This window comes from Diadema antillarum, unplaced genomic scaffold, assembly GCF_040938485.1.
Source record: "Diadema antillarum isolate AM-2024a unplaced genomic scaffold, OU_Dant_1.0 seq00000999_RagTag, whole genome shotgun sequence".
NCBI classification, from domain to species: domain Eukaryota; kingdom Metazoa; phylum Echinodermata; class Echinoidea; order Diadematoida; family Diadematidae; genus Diadema; species Diadema antillarum.
In genome coordinates this window covers 50,564-70,341 of record NW_027271837.1, presented here as the reverse complement: position 1 = coordinate 70,341, position 19,778 = coordinate 50,564, and the positions used below count along the sequence as shown (strand labels likewise).

General features: G+C 39.1%; 1 protein-coding gene across 1 annotated transcript in view; it reads right to left on the bottom strand.

Annotated features, from left to right (window-relative positions):
* LOC139742441 (BDNF/NT-3 growth factors receptor-like) overlaps positions 1-19,022 on the bottom strand; it is a 224,331-nt gene extending 205,309 nt beyond the window's left edge. Inside the window, exon 1 of the mRNA XM_071652979.1 lies at positions 18,167-19,022. Within this exon, the coding sequence (XP_071509080.1) occupies positions 18,167-18,411 (245 nt within the window). The 5' untranslated portion in view covers positions 18,412-19,022. The remainder of the gene's footprint in view (positions 1-18,166) is intronic.
* Positions 19,023-19,778: the final 756 nt, after the last annotated feature.

Genomic DNA, 19,778 nt, shown 5'->3' with positions numbered 1-19,778 from the left:
GATGCAATCTTGGGAGTGCAAAGGTGGGTCAAAGGTCATATGTACTTGTTGCTGTTTCTTCGTTATAGTGTATACAGAATTTGGTACTTCATGGCAGATATGACTCCCTTTGCTAAATGAGAATGCAAACATCACACGGCCAATGTCTCTAAACACAGATGAAACTTGTATGGTCATGCCTATTGCGATCAGGACTCGAATCATTGATAAAAAAAAATCGGATCACCTTAATTTGTCAGTGATGACAAATTACAATCTCTAGTTCTTATTTCTCCCCAAAAGTTGTGCATCGATTAGCTCAGAAAGTCCTCTTCCTATCAATTTCAAACTTATACCATATATGTATCGTCTCCCAAAGACGGCAATCGAACTAAAATCAAAGTGATCAGTCGACCGTGACGTCACTATGACGTCATTATATGAAAACACATTCTCAATCATATCTCATTAATGGAATGGAATTTTTCAATGAAATTTACGTCACATATATTTCAAGTCAAGCGCATTCTACTCATATTCTCAAAATTCATCTATATCTTAAAACGTGCGCGTACGCGCGCGTTGAAATATTTGTATGCTCAAATCGAGCTCAAATTTTTTTTGCACACGTTTCAGACCATTTAGAGCATTTTTTGAAAAATTGAAAAAATTTTACGGACGCGTACGCGCGCGCGCAAATACGCACGCACAGCTCATATGCAATAGAAATTTCCCGTTTTTTCACACTTATCGCCTGCCTGAAATGTCAGGGAATATGTCTACCAAGTTTCAAGTCAATCCGACTCAATATGACGTCATACGGGCCCGTCAAAGTTGAAATTCCGCGCGCGCGTCAATGGCGATATACAGTGCAACAATGGCAAAAAACTGCCAATTTTAAATCCGATTTTACTCGTCAAGATGGACGATGACCCCCCATTTTCTTTACATATTCTGAAAGCTGATGAGTCTTACATATCATTTCATGGGTTGGCGATGCTGGAAAAATGATTAAAAGATATCAAATTTCTTGATAAAATAAAAAGAGTAAATTTTCAAAATGACGTCATCAAATTACAAGTTCACTCGAGCGTATCTCACTTATCCTTTGCCAATTTTTACCCAGAATTCAGTATGTTGTAGCTTACTAAATGCTCTTTCATTAATATAATTACAACATTTTGATTAGATGACGGCATCACCTCATAATATTGGATTAAATGTAATCTTGTCAAATTTGACCAGTTTACGTGTTATCTTAATGGGAGTGCAGTTTTTCTGGATGTGAAAATTGACATGACTATCTTTTTCGAGCACTAGCTCACCTATGCTTCGGTGAATTTCTCTAAGATTTTAATATGTTGTAGCTCAGACTTTGGGCTATCGTAAGTGTGCCCTTCATTTTTTCATACGTTGTCGGGATCACGTCCAAAAACTTGGTTGAAATCAAAGCTTATCTTCGATGTATTTTCATATTTCTTTCTTTTTCCAACTTTCTTTGCAATAACTCAAGAAAAACATACTCTATCACTACCATATTTTGCACATGTTTAGTTCATGTCACGTACATTATTTCATCAAATAACAACTACTTCATCAGATGCCATCTTCGGTATGTAAATTAGGGTCAAAGGTCATAAATGTTTCATCCTGTATCTTGGTGAATACATGTTCTATCTTCCCCATATTTTGCACACGTAAAGACCGTGTTACAAGGATCATTTCACAAAATAACCACTTTTTGCTCAGATGCCATCTTGTCTGTGCAGATCGGGGTCAAAGGTCATATGCACTTCTTTCTCTATCTTCGTTATGACGTGTTATCTCTATGGGAGGGAATTTTTCTAGATGTGAAAATTGACATGATTGTCTTTATCGAGCACTAGCTCACCTACCCTTCGGTGAATTTCTCCCAGATTTTAATATGTTGTAGCTGAGACTTTGCGCTATCGTACGTGTTCCCTTTGTTTTTCATATGGTGTCGGGATCACGTCCAAAAACGTGGTTGAAATTAAAGATTATCTTCGATGTATTTTCATATTTCTTTCTTTGTCCAATTTTCTTTGTAATAACTCAAGAAAAATAGCCCCTATCAACCCCATATTTTGCACATGTTTAGTTGATGTTACGTACATTATTTCATAAAATAACAACTACTTGATCAGACACCATCTTGGGTATGTAAACTAGGGTCAAAGGTCATAAATGTTTCATCCTGTATCTTGGTGAATACATGTCTTATCTTTCCCATATTTTGCACACGCAAAGACCATGTTACAAGAATCATTTCACAAAATAACCACTTTTTTGCTCAGATGCCATCTTGGGGGTGCAAAGTGGGGTCAAAGGTCAAATATACTTCATTCTGCATCTTTGATAGTGTATACGGAATTCGGTACCCAAGATGGCAGGTCTGACTCCCTTTTCAAAATGAGAATCCAAACATCACACGACCAATGTCCCTAATCTCAGGTGAAAACTCGAATCATTGATTTAAAAAAAATCGGATCACCTAATTTGTCAGTCTTGACAAATTCCGGGTCTAGTTTATTTGGTCATTATTCAGGACTGCGCTACGTTTTTATAAGGGGGGGGGGGTGTCGAAATCGCCTGTCAGTCAAGAAGAAAGAACATCAAAAGACAAGAGAAACAACAACAAAAAAGTCTTCATACTTTAAAGTTTGATTTTCCGCCGAAAGTCGGCTGACAACCAAAAACAAACAAACAAACAAACAAACAAAAACAAGAATAAAAAGTCTTCCTATTTTTGCTGCCACTTCCCTCCCACTTTGCATGGAAAAGAGTGGGACATTTGATCCCTGTAAAGTGTGTGTGTGTATGGGGGGGGGGGGTGCAAGCTTCTCCCCCCCCCCTCCCCCCGGGCTGCGCCGGTCCGGTTATGGTCTTGTAATCGTGGTGATGATGACTATCTCCGATCATCCCCCCACTCCTCAGTACGGATTTACGCCGTTGGTCTCTATTAAACTTTACTTCCAGAGTTTGGAGGCCGATACCCAATTGATTATCATAATGGTTTTGACTTTTTGAAACTAACGAGTGTAACAGGTCGAATCTAGACACAGGAGAGTACTCTAAGATATATTCTACACTTTCATAAACATGTTTAATTATACCCCATCCGAAGGACAGAGTGTTTTGCCTCTTACTAGAGGGAACGGTATTGTTACACAAAACAATGCTCAATTAGACTCGGAAACTGTGCCCAAGAGATCGGACTATATACTAAATAAAGTTCCGTATCATTATTTCCTACATTACTAGGGTCACATTATGTTTCACTTCACATACATAGATGTCTGTAACAAAGAATGGAAGTTATTTCATAACACTTTGATCCCCTCCCCCCCCCCATCCTATGAACTGATGGGATACACCATTGTACAAATCTACTGGTATGCCGCTACAAGAAATATGATCACACTGATCACATGACGTACATTAATAACCTTCTTGGTTTGCTTAACACAATGTTTGCATAAGACACGAGGGCATTTCATAACCATGGATTAAAAATAACAAGCACATGAAATTGGACAAAAGAAGAAAGAAGGAAAAATAAAATATGAATGGACTTAAAAGAAAATGTTAAATGTACTACTGTACTTCAGTAACACAAACAAATTTGAACAAAGTCAGGGTGCTACAAAACCATTTTTACCACTTGCCCGGTTGGGTAAGCAGATTTTCAAACTGTTGTTAACATACAAGATCATGAATTCTACTTGCCCGAAAAGAAAGTCCAAAAATATAAGTCAGGACTTAATAAAACGTACTCCTAGTTAACACGTAGATTCACCCTAAAAACAGATTGGTTAAAAAAATCAACCAATCTCATTGGTTAACCCGATATTGGTTGTTTCAGCCATTATATTGGTTATAAACTAACCAATTCGTTGGTCAACCAGTAACCAATGTAATCGGTTAGGCTATATTGGTTGTTTCAGCCATTATATTGGTTATAAACTAACCAATTCGTTGGTCAACCAGTAACCAATGTAATCGGTAAGGCTAGCTTGGGCCTGTAACCAATCCACATTGGTTGCTGCGCTCACAGTCATGCAGTAATCTTATTTCTTTATTATTATTATTATTTTTAGTTGTAAGCGACATTTTCTGTTGTTTTGCAGAGTTTGTTTTAAATAGTTTAACCATATAAGGCCCGTTTATGCATCTCACAGTAAAAAAAAACAAACACTATCAGTAAGTTTTGTATAAAACTTTGTCTCGCGGGAAGTGAGGAAGTGGGTCACTGGACCCACGCGGTCGGCCATTCCTGAATTACCTATACGAGCGCGATATCAAAGATGCTTCATACTTGACCTACTTCGATTTTCTTACAGAAAATTGTTTGTAGAAAGTTGTGAAAATAAGACGCTACTATTAAAAAATGGTTAAACATATCAACTTAATTGGAACTTAATTCATTCATACGAGAATTTAGTGCAGATCGATGAGACAATGCATTAGTTACATATTATGCATGATTGCATTGACAAAATGCAATTATAGGCCGAAAATGAAATGAAATGAATATAATGAACTTGTGTATGTGTGTGCGCGCGCGCAAATGTGTGCGGGAATAAAGGGCGTTTTTTTTTTCAGTTTGAACATAATTTCTGTTGGTTCTTATATCGATCATGCATCTGCATTACGAGACCATGTAAAAATAACAAAATGTGATTCCAGTTGGAGCTTGATTGTTGTCGGTTTTTTTAAAATTATATCAATCATGCATTTTCATTTAGAGAGTTTATTATGTAAAAATAACTTAAACATCGAATATCAAAGCCTATATTTTTTCAACTTTCATGTTTCCATATGACATGAATTTTGCTTGTCTAAATATGTGTGTTTTGGTCATAAAGACGTACGTCATAAAGTCGTCAAAAGTCGACATACGTTTTGCTTCTATATCGATCATGAATATTCATGAGAGATGATCTGATATGCAAAAGCTAGTGGCAAAAAGTAAATACATTAATCTATAAGGTATTCATATTGACCTCGATCTTAAAATGTGTAGAAAAATTGTATACTTTATTGTGATATTCATTATTCAAATTTCAACTTGTGTTTCAGGAAATATTTTCATATTTCAGCTGGCCTGATAAGAATGGAATGTAGTTCAGTAACCGCGCCTTCAATCATTACAATTTTTCGTGGGTATATGAACCATGGGTTGTATGTGATTGTAATTAGGAATATGACATAGACATAGATTCTAGAGTACTCTAGAATGTGTAGGATAGGTCATATATTCATTAGGCTAACATTACGTCATCGTTGGCTGTACACTATAGTCTAGCTAAGGAGTACGATATGAAATTAGCCGTAAATATGACGTGTGACACTCACCAGTAGTATTTTTTTTTAATTCATGAATTGTGGTTAAATCCCAACCAATATCACTGGTCCCTTCAACCAAGGTGGATTGGTTGCATCATATATATGTAGCCCATACTAGATTAACCAATCTATGGTTAAACTAACCAATCCAGGTTGGTTAAATGTGCAGATTGGTTGATATTTCAACCAAACGAGATTGGTTACTGTAATCAAGAGATTGGCTGGACACATATCTACCAACGAGATTGGTTAAATCTAACCAATATATTGGTCATTCCAACCAATCTGTTTTTAGAGTGTTGGAGTAAATAACTTGGTTCGATGGAGTGTTTGCGTTGCATTGCCTTAGGGCTTCTCCACGTAGGTGTTGGAAAATTGTTGAAAAGAAATCAAAGTGAGTTGCATCACTAAACAGTCGTTATCGTTTGGCATCTGTATGGTTGACTTGGTAGGTTTGCTGGGGGAAAGGTGAAAGAAAAGGTGGCTTTGACACTTTGCTTGCCCAATTCGGGCAAGCTTTTTTCTCACTGTTACAAAATTCTTGCCGACTTCTGTACCACCTTGAAATTAGTACTATAATTGGAACAAATAGGATTAGGAATAGAAAAATCACACGTCCAATGCAGGGTAATATTCATTAATGATATTATAGCTCATCTGACTGAAATATGTTAAGACAGATGATGCGTTTGTTACACTAATAACAACTTGTTACAGAGAAATGTATGCACAAATCAACACAAGTTAACAGGCATTTCATATTTTGTATTGTATAGGTCCTCCAAAGAATCCCCTCCCAGCTGTGTCTACATCAAAGAGATTTTATATATAATTTACTCACCACAAACGTTGGAAGTCTTTTGTACTCGCTCACTGAAGAGAGTAGGGTTTAAAGTTCTTATTTGACCGCCCGTTACCAACTATTAACCTGAAAGAACATTAGAGGCCCGCTCTTCAGTGATGTGGCTCAATGTTGCTTCTCACATTTAAATAGCTGTACCAGAGGAGTTTCGTACCAAGAATTCCGGTTGCGTTAATACGATTCCAAGCGTCGATGGTTAGTTGTGCAACCTCACCACTTACATTGCCATATATACTAACAGACACCAAAGCAACTCATAATTACATGTTTACCTAACATGTTTCAATATCCGTTCGTTAGTCCATTTGTGTGTTTGTCTGTCGTATTGTTATGTCAATGAAGTACATTATAAACACAAATTGACGGGTAATTTCACAGACTCGGATTCGGTCATGAGTGAATAATCAAACATCAACCAATTAATCAGTCGTTCGGGCAATTACTTATGAAAACAGTTAATGCGTCAAGAATAAAGAAAAATATGTATAAAAGCCTATAAAAAGCCTGTTGAAATTTGGTCCGGGGTGTCTTTACTTGAGATTATTGCCAGAACATGCAGTAAACACATGTGACGTCAATGACACCCGTACAAAGAGCGTATTGATTTCAAACTAGCCCTTCTTGTTTACAAGTGCATGATGAATACTGCTCCTCAATACCTATCCAACCTACTAACCACCCGTACAGTATCCGGATATCAACTCTGGTCACAAAATGATAAAACAATCATACAAATCCCACAAGTAAAAACCAAAGCTTTTGACATCAAACGCACATTTTCATATGCTTGATCTGTTGCCGGGAATACTTTACCAAAAAGAACTCCGCCTATGTGTTTAATCAGAAGAAATGTTTAGGAGGAAACTTAAGACTAAACTGTTTCAATTGTTATTATGTTGTTTCTATATTTTGTGAATGTCGTATGTTGATTGTACAGCGCTTTGATCAGGCCCTGTAAAAGCGGTCAATAAGAAATTGTTATTATTATTATTATTATTACTATTATTATCGTTGTTATTATTATAATAATAATAATAATTATTATTATTACAAGGAGAACGGATTTAGAAGGGACAGGGAAACTTACTTTTGATTGGCGTTTCATTTTCCTCACGTTTTTTGATATGTCCTTTCTGTTTTTCCCCAATAAGTGAAAGATCGGGCATTGCATCCATTCTTTCCGGACAGATTGAGCGCCATGCCATCCCATCAATTCTAAGAGGAATTCTACACAACTAATCATTACAGATAGAATAGCATGATTAACCAGAGAAAAGGACTATAGTTAAACCCCGTTTACAGTGCGAGGCTCGGCCGCGGCTCGGCCGCGGCCGAGCCCGGCCTTTTCTCAGTGTAAACGCAAACTGGGCCAAATGTGCGGCCAATTTTAGTCTGGCTTCCAAACCCTCTGCCCGTACTATTTCGTTATTCAGGATATTAACCCCCTCAACGTCGAAAACTAGTGTAGTTTAAGGTGGCTTTGTCCTGCAAAGGATTTTTCCTTCGGTAAAGGCCTTTGCCCGAACGGCGACTTCGTCGCCAGGAATCCAGTTGGCAAAGGGTCTGAAAACCAGATTATACCAAATTGCGTTTGTTTACAAGTAGAGCGCTACTACGACAAAATATTGAAAGGTTTGAATTAAAAGCGCGGCCGAGCCCGGCAGTGTAAACGGACAAAATTGCGGGGCTCGGCCCCGCAATTGAGACTGGGCTCGGCCTCGGTTCGGCCCAGCCCCGCACTGTAAACGGGGTCTTAGCCGCTGTAAACCCCTCACATTGAGAAAGTTCGAAGAGATACGATGCGTGTGACTGATCACGTGGATACTTTCTGAGACGAAGGATGATATTCGACAAGTCTGAAAGAGGGACATGCCTTCTTCCTGCGCAGGTCGGGTCTTCTCGACCACGCTCACTCTGGACACTCGGGAAACGATCACCATGCTTTTTTATTATTTTTTTTTTAGCATTTTGACAAGGCCTCGTGGCTGAAAAAGAGACTAACTGTGAGGGAACGAGTGAACGCGAGGCCGAGTGGCGCTAATTTGCAAGCACAAAGCCTTGTTGATCGTAGAGGAGTCTGCGCCAAGACTACACATGTACTACATTCACCACTGGCATTGGGGCGAATGCATAAAACTAGTGCTTGTAAGCAATTGCTTCAAGCACAATCACAAGCTCGTCTAGTAAAAGGTCTAGCTCAAGCAGTTGCTTCTAGTCACAGTGATTGGGGAATCATTACGGTTTTCTTCACCCTAAAATGAAAATTGGTCAAATAAACATCTGGGGTATAGTTAGCTTACACCAGCATTGTAGTCATTACTATATACAATATGTGTGATGATGCTCCACAAAGCTGAATATAGGCTAATTCTAACAAAGCGTACACATATATGTCCTTCTGGTTATCTTGGACTGATGTGTCACAACTTGAACATTGGTACTGTCATCATGACCACACATACAATTCGTAACAAAGTGATGAAAATGTGTATGTGAAAATAATAAAGGGGAGAGAGTTAAGGATACAGGTACCTCCATTTTGACCCCAGCAGGGATTATTTGAATTTTGTGAACTTGGATATCACTGGTTATGGTTTTTATAATTGGTGTTGGAGAACAAAATGTCCATTCGACGTTCATGCTGATAAAACTCTCAATTATTCCTTTTTGTTACTTCGCTGAGTTTGTGGTCACTCTTAATTACTAGTATTTCTTTCTAACATTACAATGCCCGTGTTCAATTTCTGGTCTGTTTGTGAGCACTAATTTCTATGTTTGATAGGAAGAACTTGGCTGTCGTGTGTTGACTCCATATTTTCCTTCTTTCATTAGGTTTCCGTCGGTCATCTGTGAACATTTTCGGAAGCATGGAGGAATCTGCCTCAAACCTCATTTGTGGCATGTGAGGTGATTTGACTATTAGTAGAGCAGTTAAGCCCTCAAAATCACGTGAATTGTGCAAAATTTGACTAAAGCATGAAACTTTCACCAGTGTTAGAACATACCATAAGATTTATTTTAAGATCGGGAGGTAAGTCTGATTTGACCTCTGATGACCTCCAGAGGTCAATGTACTTTAGATATCAGAAAATCGATGTTTTTAGACATTTGCGAATGATATATGTGGTTATGTAGCACTAAACATGCATTTATACCACAGAGAAATCATTTCCAGATTCAACAGAGCACTGACAGGTTTTTACCTTTGACCTCTGATGACCTCCAGAGGTCAATGAACTTTAGATATCAAAATATCGATGTTTTTAGACATTTGTGAATGATATATGTGGTTATGATTCACTAAACATGCATCTATACTTCACTGAGCGTATATGGAAGGGGACATAACGAAAGATAGTGTGGGGGAGGGGGTATGCAAAGGAGATTCTGCCTTTTAATCTGCTGCATACTATAGCTGAAATGTTCAGTGACAATTCATTTTCTGACAAAAAAGTGAAGAAAAAAAATCTCCATCTCTGGAAATACTTGGAGGCAAAGTTTTATGTCCCCACCATTCCCCCTCCCATATTTTCTCGGGAGGCGGGGCAAATGCCTCTTGCCCTCCAAAATGAACAATCGTGCATATATAGGAAAGCCTTTTCATCTTTGGAATTCAAATAAAAATATCTCTTACAAATATATTTCATAGAATAAGGGAAATTATCATTCCCCAAAGTATGTTATATCTGTGGAAGGAACCAAGCAGGGGGAAGGAGTCTATCGAAAGGAGATATCCCCTCTCACAGAAGGGAGATTTTGCATTTCAGAATTAAATTTTAACAATCCGATGCACACTTAAAGTGAAAAACTTGGGCAGTTTTCTGTCTAAAGAGCAAAAAACAAAAAACAACAACAAAAACTAACAACAACAAAACATAGTCCACATCTCAGAATTTAATGGGGTGGGGGTCAACTATCCCTGCCACCACCCCACCCCTCCTCCAAACTGATGCCTCGGTATGTGCATGTGTTTTATTCCACTTGTTGAAAAGAAGAGAGAGTTTTAAGAAACAATATTGTTCAGTGGTCGCTATCCCAGTCAAGTAAATTGTTTATCAATAAGGTGATTTCCTTCACCTGTATACCTTAAGATGATGTAGGCCTGGTATTTGCCTTGCACGTTATTACATCTATTTCTTTTTTAGTATTCTCGTTTATATTTTGATGTGAAAGTTGTTTACTTTGCCACGATTTTATTTGTACATAGAAAAAATAATCCAAGACTGAAAATGAAACTGATACAATATTTAATGATTGACATGATGCACATATTGTGTATTTCTATAGCAATACAAGTTAGCAATTCAAAAGGCGTGTACTCATTTCACATGAACATTAGCGATGATCCTCTGACCTCTGGAGGATATTGAAAGATATGCATCAAAATGTAAGAATATTGATGTCTGGTCTCATTGGTTTGTAATGGCCAGCTGCTTATGAAATAATAATTATATAAAAACATGCATTTTGTGTGTGTGTGTGTCCAAAATTGTATGCAGAGTATTCCACACACAGTTCAATTTTGACTTCCATCTAGGACAATGAGCGGTTACTTTTTTCTCAACTACACTGTAATATCAAAATCTATTGAAAAAACACGGTGGCGGCTGGGTCTAACACATTATCATTCCTTTTCGTTGGAGATCCATGCGGGATTGTCAAAACAAACATAAAAAACAGATATCTCAGACCTAATTGTTATAACAAAGCATCATATCCTCATATACCCAACCCAACCCTCTATGCCCAGACAATGTAAACCACCCCATGGACTTACTTAGAGCTTTAGAATATCCTTTGTCAACAGAGAGAGACATCCAAACCTTTGCAGTGCCGACTAAGATCTGCCATGGAACTGATTGGGATTGGCTCAGCAGATCTCGTTTCCTATTCTCCTTCTTCTTCTTCTTCTTCTTCTTCTTCTTCTTCATTATACTGTGTAATCTTGTAATATTCTGCCATGGAGCCTTTTCTTAATTGGTTAAAGAAGGTATCCAAAGAGCTATATGAAGCAAAAAACAACAAACAGATGCAAAAACAAAAAGAGAGACATATGTATCTTCAATAAGAGAGCTGAATATTGCGTATCTCTCAGTCTCCTGAAGTGTTTCAAAGAGATACAAAAGACAGTGGCCGAGAGTAGCCGCCACCTTTTTTTGGGAGTAGGCCTACTTTGTGTTCTTGCAAATGATGCCTGACATTTTTGGTCATTTGCCCTCTTTGAAGAATACAGCAATAGAGCCACAACTTCCTGCGGAGTGGATATTGTGGGGTTCTTGATGCAGAACATCATCGCTGAATTTGCTTGTGCTGTACTTTCTTACAGGGATTACCATTGTAGTTTTGTTTTGTTTTGCTTTGTTTTGTTTTTCAAGTGTGGCTGTAACACTGCTTGTTTTGCATATGATGGTCATTGCAGCTAAAGAGTGCATATCTTCTCTGGATCATTCCAAACTTCATGATGTTTCACCTGGGTGAATGGATCCCAGATGATGCATGCATATTCCAGGACAGTCCTGAGCGGCATGGAGTAGCAAAACACCTGAACTTTATGATACTCGTATCTTCGTCTGGAGAGAGTCTTTGGTTGAAGTATAACCTTTTTAAGCTGCTGTGGCGATTTGATTCCAGCTGAGCCTCCTATTGGAACTCCAAAATATTTTGCACAATCCGCTTTCTCCATGGTTTGCCATGAATGCTTATCTATTCCCTGGGTAGGTCTCGGATGGCAATAGCTAGTTGCAATACACAGGATTGCTTCATGTGGAATGCATGTTGGGCCTCACAGTATGTCGAAGTTTTCAAGATAGTCCATGATGTCGCAGCTGTGGACTGTATACTCCAGGACCATGAGTCATTCATCGCAGTCATACTATAACAACCCACCAGCTTTACACTGGCCAATACAGGCCCACCAGCTGGAAACTATGCAAATATTGCCCATGAGCTTGACACTTAGGCAAACCAGTCCCATAATGAGTCCGACAAATGGGAGAAAAGATCTATGAGACTTACACTGAATAGATTAAACACTCTGTATATCAGTCTCGTGGGCCTTGTTTTCCTCGAGTGTCGAGATAATGGCCATATTTGCCTATATTTGCTAGTCTACATAACTAACCCAAACATAACAGTTATATTTGAGGTCACTGCCATCACTCAAGAAACTTAAGCTTTATTTCTGAAGTAATTGACCTCTCACATTTCAGAGACCTGTTACTATAAACCAATGCTCTGTGGAATATGCATACATACTTTGATCAAAACGTCAATGCGTGATTTGTACATGATTAAGCATTTACGATTACACCAATGAAGCCAAACATCAATACAGGTAAGCCTACACATGTGATCTCAGTGACCTCTCATTGTCCTGAGAGGTCAAAGTTGGATATAATGCACAGGTTAATGACCAGTGTTCCATGGAATGACAAGATTCTTCTATTATAGCATAAATGATTGTACATCTGGTATTACAAAGTTGACCATTGGCTATACATAGAATATCAATATTCTGATATTTTGAGGTTATTGACCTGTCACCTTCCTCAGAGGTCAAAGGTAGAGACACGTGAGTAATTTCTCTTGCTCTGTGGAATAGGAAAACAATTCAATTGTAATACAAATGAATATAACATCTAAATCATGTTTGTCACCAACCAATTGCACCAAATACCAATGTTCTGACATTTTGAGGTCATTGGCCTCATCATAGGTCATCTGAGGTCATCAGAGGTCAAAGGTAGAATTCTGACTCGAAAGGCTCAGTGGAACATTGAGGCAATTCCTCTTACAAAAATTAGTTTTTAGTACATAATTATCGTGTTTCAGTTATGAGTGACGCATTAAAATATCAATTTTCTGACATTTTGAGGTCATTGACCTCTGGAGGTCATCAGAGGTCAAAGATAGAAACCTGTCAGGGCTCTGTGGAATATAAACATAATTTTACTGTGACAAAAATTAAGTTTTAGTACATCATTACTGTGTTTTATCATTAACCAATGATGCAAAATATCAATTTTCTGACATTTTGAGGTCATTGACCTCTGGAGGTCATCAGAGGTCAAAGGTAGAAACCTGTCAGGGCTCTGTGGAACATAAAGACAATTTCACTGTGACAAAAATTAAGTTTTAGTACATCATTACTGTGTTTATCATTAACCAATGACGCAAAATATCAATGTTCTTAGATTTTGAGGTCATTGACCTCTAGAGGTCATCAGAGGTCAATTTAGACTTACCTCCCGATCTTAGAATTAATCTTATAGCATGTACTAACAATGGTGAAAGTTTCATGCTTTAGTCAATTTTTGCACAATTCTTCGGCTTATCTGCTCTACTATATGGAAATGAACGCTACAGGGATGAGATGATAACAGGACGCTGCAGTTCTGCCCTTGCCGAGAGATTGCCCGTGCGATCTCAGAGACTCATGTGATTATTGAGACCTAACTTTAGGGATGCTCCCATCCCGACTATCTGGATAAAGGCTTAACAGGGACAGTTTATTAAGCTTCACCCTTATGGCGCTGGTCTTCGTCTGTTCGGAAGGCATGGTGATGTAGTGAAAGACTCGCCATGTTGCCTTCTCGCTTGCTGAGCATGCGTGTTCAGTTCTCATTTCAGTACTGATTGATACCTCGTGACTGCATTGCTCATTTTACGCGATTACCAATCACCTTATTTCTTTTCATAACGAGCCGATTCATATTTCCCCCATGTCAAGGAATTTGTCTTCTGCTGTATTCGTCATCGTGTTGCCATAGAGATATCTCGTTGTCACTCTTCTGTTAATGAAATGAGTCTCACCTACAAAACACAGACACTCATAAATTTCAGTGAAAGGATGACTGGTCGTGTTTCCCCTGATTCTATTCGATTTTTATTCTACGTAGAGACTTCTCAGATCGTGTCTTGTGATGTACGACTTTCTCGTAAATTACCATGGCAATGCCATTCAGTAATTCCTGCTCCGTTGATGAGATTCTTCTTGACTACACAGCATGGCGGCATCTGTAGAATCATCTCATCACAACGGAGCGACATGTACATCACTTTACCCGTCAGATCCTATTAGTCATTGACTGGGTTATTCACTTCCAAAAGTAGAATGGTTAAAAATAGTGAAAGTTTAAATACATAGCTGACATGTCTTCAGCTCCACTTCTGTAAATATTTTCATATTCTTGTGGTAAGTAGGGCCTATTGATCTGCACAAGACTAAAATCTGGAGAGGGATTTATACACCTAACATACATACAGTTCACTGCCATACAATTTAAACATCTAACACGCATTCATTATTACTGCTATGCAATGGCAAGATTGACCCTCTTCAACGAAAGTCGTTTCGGCTAGATGCTGTTAGTCTTCACCAGGAAGAACTGGAGCATTCCACTGCCCTGCTATGCAAAGGTTAATGTTGTTCTGTATAGGTTTATATCCTTCCACGACTATTCACAAAATATCATTTCCATTCTTTGCCGTAGAATGGATGTCATCGACAATGTGAGATATTAAGAGAGTTGGCAGTGTCCACTACAAGAGGTACGAGTTTCAGAAATATGTAGATTTGCATATCTCATGATGTTTGTAGCGTGCAGACTCCGGCCCCAACAGATTATTTCACTATGCTACAAGGCCCTCCAAAAATCGAACCATCGGTCGTTACTCTCTCTCCCTGAATATATTGTGCTTATTATAGATAATGCCTTTAATTTCAAGCAGTATAAATCAATTTGTTGTCGAAAGCCAGAGGATGAAAAGGACTATGATAAAGACCATTAAGACTGTGACATAAAAACCATGAGCAATGGCGAAACGTTTGTGTTCCAAAATGCATGATTGTGGGAGTGGAAGTCGACACAGTGGGGTGTTGGTTAAAGGAGACCTCCGGATGATTTTCAGATTTTTACATTTGAACACTTATAAATTAGTTATACTGAGGACAGAGTTTCAGAATTTGTGATAATTGGGAAGAAGAATAAGCATATTTTCAAAATTTAGAACAAATTGCAATGAGCACGGATGATGACATGGCAGAGTCACCATAAGAATGCATGAGTTGGGGCTCAAGGAAGCAGAACAAAAGAAGAAGGCATGCATAGATTATACACAGGTGAACTTGCAAGCAAGCGGTATTGTAATGAAGTTACACTGCCACATTTCTGAAATATGTGAACCTCCTATGTCATCATCCTTGTTCAGTGTAATTTGTTAAAGGTTTTTCAAAGTATTGTTTCTCTGCTCAAGAACCACAATAAATTCCATAAGGCTATACATGGAGTTGTCGATTTATGTACTACATGATGTGAAATTATGAAAATCGTCTGGAATGTCCCTTTAAAATGATATGCAGGCCTACTGGGTAGGGATTACATCGATGCTCAGTTAATGGCAGTTTCAGGTTTAATTCTTTTCAATCAAACAGGCTTGGAACTTGCTCACATGGAGAGATAGATAGATAGATGGAGAGAGAGAGAGAGAGAGAGAGTTTATGCATGTGTTTGGATTGATGTAACAAGTATCGCAACACCACTGATAACATCACAATCAAGAAATCGTTTAATATCCATCGGTCCTCATTGGAGATTAAACAGGAATTTCGGCAAATGCAGGCGCTTCACTGTAAACCTGCACAAGTACAATGAGCATGGATATGTTTCTGCGAGCAAGGTTAGTTTCCTTTCATCAGCGAGGGAAATGATAATTCATCTATACAGTACCGACGTGAGCAGGAGTGTCTGATATTACACTAGCAATATTCCGCGCACTGATTAGTTCCACATAACGAGTATTCTCCTCGTAATGAGTAGACGGGTAGAAATTGTTTATTGCAACCGACGTTTAAAGAACCAAACAAAACAATGTGGGAGAGGGAGAGAGAGTGAGCGAGAGATAATGTACACTGTGTGTGTGTGTGTGTGTGTGTGAGGGTGCGTGCGTGTTTGTATGTGTGTATGACAGTGAGGGAGTGAAGAGTGAAGAGGAGGGGAGAGAAGAAAAACAACCGAGGAGAGCGTGGTCTCTACAAGCCTTACGCAGAATGGGGAAGAACAATGGCGACAAAGATCGGTCAGAAAAGATTAGCATAATATATTATTTCTGTCCCTAGGAGTGCGCGCGCTCGCTGCGGAGGACAGTGTGATGTAACTCCTAACGACGCAGTTAGCAGCGCACGCTTCCACTGTGTGTGTATCCGTCTCTCTATTCTCTTTCACTTTTACTTGTAGCATTTTGACTTGAAGGTGTCAGAATCTACACAAATTGTTTGAGCACACGGTTTGAGCATATAAGGAGTTAGAGTGATAACTTCTTAGAGTACACAACTAATCTGCGCGCGGAGTTTCAAACATGTCATAATATTATGTGCTGTTACAGTACTTAAAACTTGATGCAATCATTCTGCTTTACTGCTCACGAAAACGACAAGCCGCGTGTAAATATCACCGACAATGCTATAGAACGCACAACAAAGGACGCTACATTCTAATACGTTGTCCAGTGCTACACGAGTAACCATTTCCCCCCATCAATCGCTCAGATGTTGAAACCTTGCAAGAACGAATTTACGGAATGCTGAGTTTCTCATTGGTGTGCTTATCTGACACGCTACAGCGCGTACCACGACCGTGCGAACAGAACACGAATGTTATCGCCGTGCGTGCAGATGCACACGCTTCGTTGATCTACTTAGCTACGAATTCATGCTCCAGTTTCTTGGCCATGCAAACCTTGAAACGTGTTGCAACGTGTGGCCGGACGAAACTCTAACCGTATGTACACGAATTACGTGCACCAGTAGCGTCATATTGAAGCACAATTTGAGTTTCCTTTGCAGCGTGAACTAGAAGTGCACTCGAAAGGACCTCTTGGCGAAAATGTATGGGCACTTCTGAAGCTGAAAGCTTTGTTTGAGCATACTTTTCTGAAGGGATTTCGTATTAATGCAGCCACTGCACTGAGCCGATAATCACATTTCGCACAGTTCCTCAATGGAGTGAATATACGCGACCATGACCCGAAGTGAAGTGTGGAGTGAAAAGAAAACTGCCCCATTAACACAACTGTTCAAGTCACTCGAGTAGCACCTAACAATATAATGTAATGGGGGCCATCACGATATGCCTTTTGATTTTGATTCAAGAACTGAAATACAGGCACAACAAACATAACCGGGCCACGTCACTCTGGCGTCTCACTTGGTCTGGACATTTCATGCCGTGGGCTAGAAATTGAATGTTGAAATCTTGTACAATCAAATCATGTATCGACACGGCTAGTTCAATTAGTCTTGGACACTGTCTATCGTCTTCTTACTGTCGCCTTTCCAGAACAGTCAAAGCATAATGTATTTGGTTGTAAGAACACATGGCAACACACTAGGCCTACATGAAAGAAAAAAATATCCATAAATGCCCTTTGTTGTCTACACCAAACTAAAGTAGGCCTACCTAAAAGAGCAATCATGAAAACATTAATCTTTCTTCCGTGAACAAAATCTAAACGTGTTGTAGTTCTTCGTCTCATTCTGAAGTTCACGCGTAGTTTAGACGGACATGGACATCTTCGTTTATCAGATAAACTCAGCAATATGCAATACTTATCTTGTATGAAACAAGTAATTTGACTATGAATTATGCAATGGTTTACAAAAAAAAAAAACACCCTCGCAATTATTAAATCAACATATAATTCGAAGAAGATGAATATTACAGGAATTCTGTGTCAAGAAATAACTACAGAAAACGTGATATACATGTACTTTGTTGTGTGAATTTATGCATTGTCAGCTGAGAAACAAAGCAACGTCAACACTGTTGTGAAGGTTAAGAGAGATTGACGCCATTATGGTTCTCATATATAACGGTGATTCTTTCATGAATGGTTCCCCCCCCCCCCCCCCACTCTCTCCCTCACTCTCATGGTGGCAGGCATCTGTAGATCAGTACTTACAAGCTAGTCACTGTTATCTGCATACGCAGCGACAGCGGAGAGAAGACGCCCTTGAGAGTAGAGATGGTGTTGCTCGCGAGACATTTGATGGCGATGTAACCAGTGGCTCTACCGTCACTGTCCATGATTTGGGTGCAGGAGCAGTGCGGGGGGCAGTCAGCCTCCCCCGTTGCTGAAAGGACCTGTAGGAAGATTGAGTTGGCTAAAACCAGTGCCAACATCCTGCAGAATGTAAACCACCACATTATGCCAGAATGTCAATATCAGTCACACTACCTGTGTATATGAATGAGGAAGTATATCTCGTGTTTTTTTCTGTTACCTCATAAGGAGACTTTAAGGCAGGAGAAGATGCTGTTAGCTACTTGATAAACAAGAACAATCGTGATCACCACTGCTCATACGTTTCATCTACAGGTTAATCTGAATTCCACGGGCAAGCATTATCACCGGCACATGCCATTCTCACGTTCAGCAGGCGTTGCTTAATTTATCCCGTCTTGCTTTCTCAAATTCTCCAAGCAACTTAATCTCCGACTGAGAACGCAAAAGCAAAGAGATGGTCATACGTATCGCGTACTCGTAGTCGATAAGTGGAAATCCTTTCCACTGCTGATGTCGAAGGTGGATTTCTCCATTCATCTCAAACAAAAATCTGGCCACACAGATTCGACACGTCAAAATTCAGACGTATAAAGGCAACAGAAGCTAATAGCCATACTTTACATGACGACGAACGAAATCCACGCAGGAGACAAAGCTTGCATTCTTGCAATAATAGCCGCTGTAGCGTACACTAAGCACTAAAAGTGCTCATCACTCCTAGTATAACCACTACGCCACTACGCTCTTTTAATATGTGTCGTTCACAGAGCGCATGTGTAGGAGAAAATAATTATGCACCTCTTTTTGCTGCCAGCATGCGGGTGTGTTGTACACGGGATCGAGGACTTCCCGTGCGGGCACGTAGCGTACGTACACGGCTATTCTCTTCTTTTTCCTCTCCCCTACACATGCATACAAATTGTGGTACAATGTAATAGTACGACCTTGCTTGCCTGGTAATTGCGCATGGCTCATATCAGCCTGTGTGTACCAAATCCAGAAACACAGTCTCAAGGAAAAAGAAAGATAAAAGGTGGAGAGATAAACACAGAAACAGACAGAGAAGAGGAGTGAAGGGGGGGGGGGGACAGGAATACAGCAGAATAAAAGAGTAGAAGAGATGTAAAGTGAGGGAACAAAATTGTTCTTTTTCTGGTCTTTAAAAAATAGAAAGGGACAAAAATGTAATCAGCATAAATATTGCTTCTTAACATGCTCATCTTACATCAGGAATGGTTTATCAATAGGATTACATCAGGATATAATATGAGAATGGGGGCCGCTGTGTCTGTACATTATCGAAAGTAAACAAGAGACACATTGTTTCAATTGCGAGTGAAATGATCGTTTATGACATATCTGTGTGTGAAAAAGTTGTCAATGGAAGACCACATTAGGTTACTTACCCTGTAGGCCTAATTTAATCAAAATAGGTCATAATAATGTTTCTTATGACACTTTACAAACACCGTTGGTTGTGAACGATTGTCCTTTTTCTTCGCCGTTG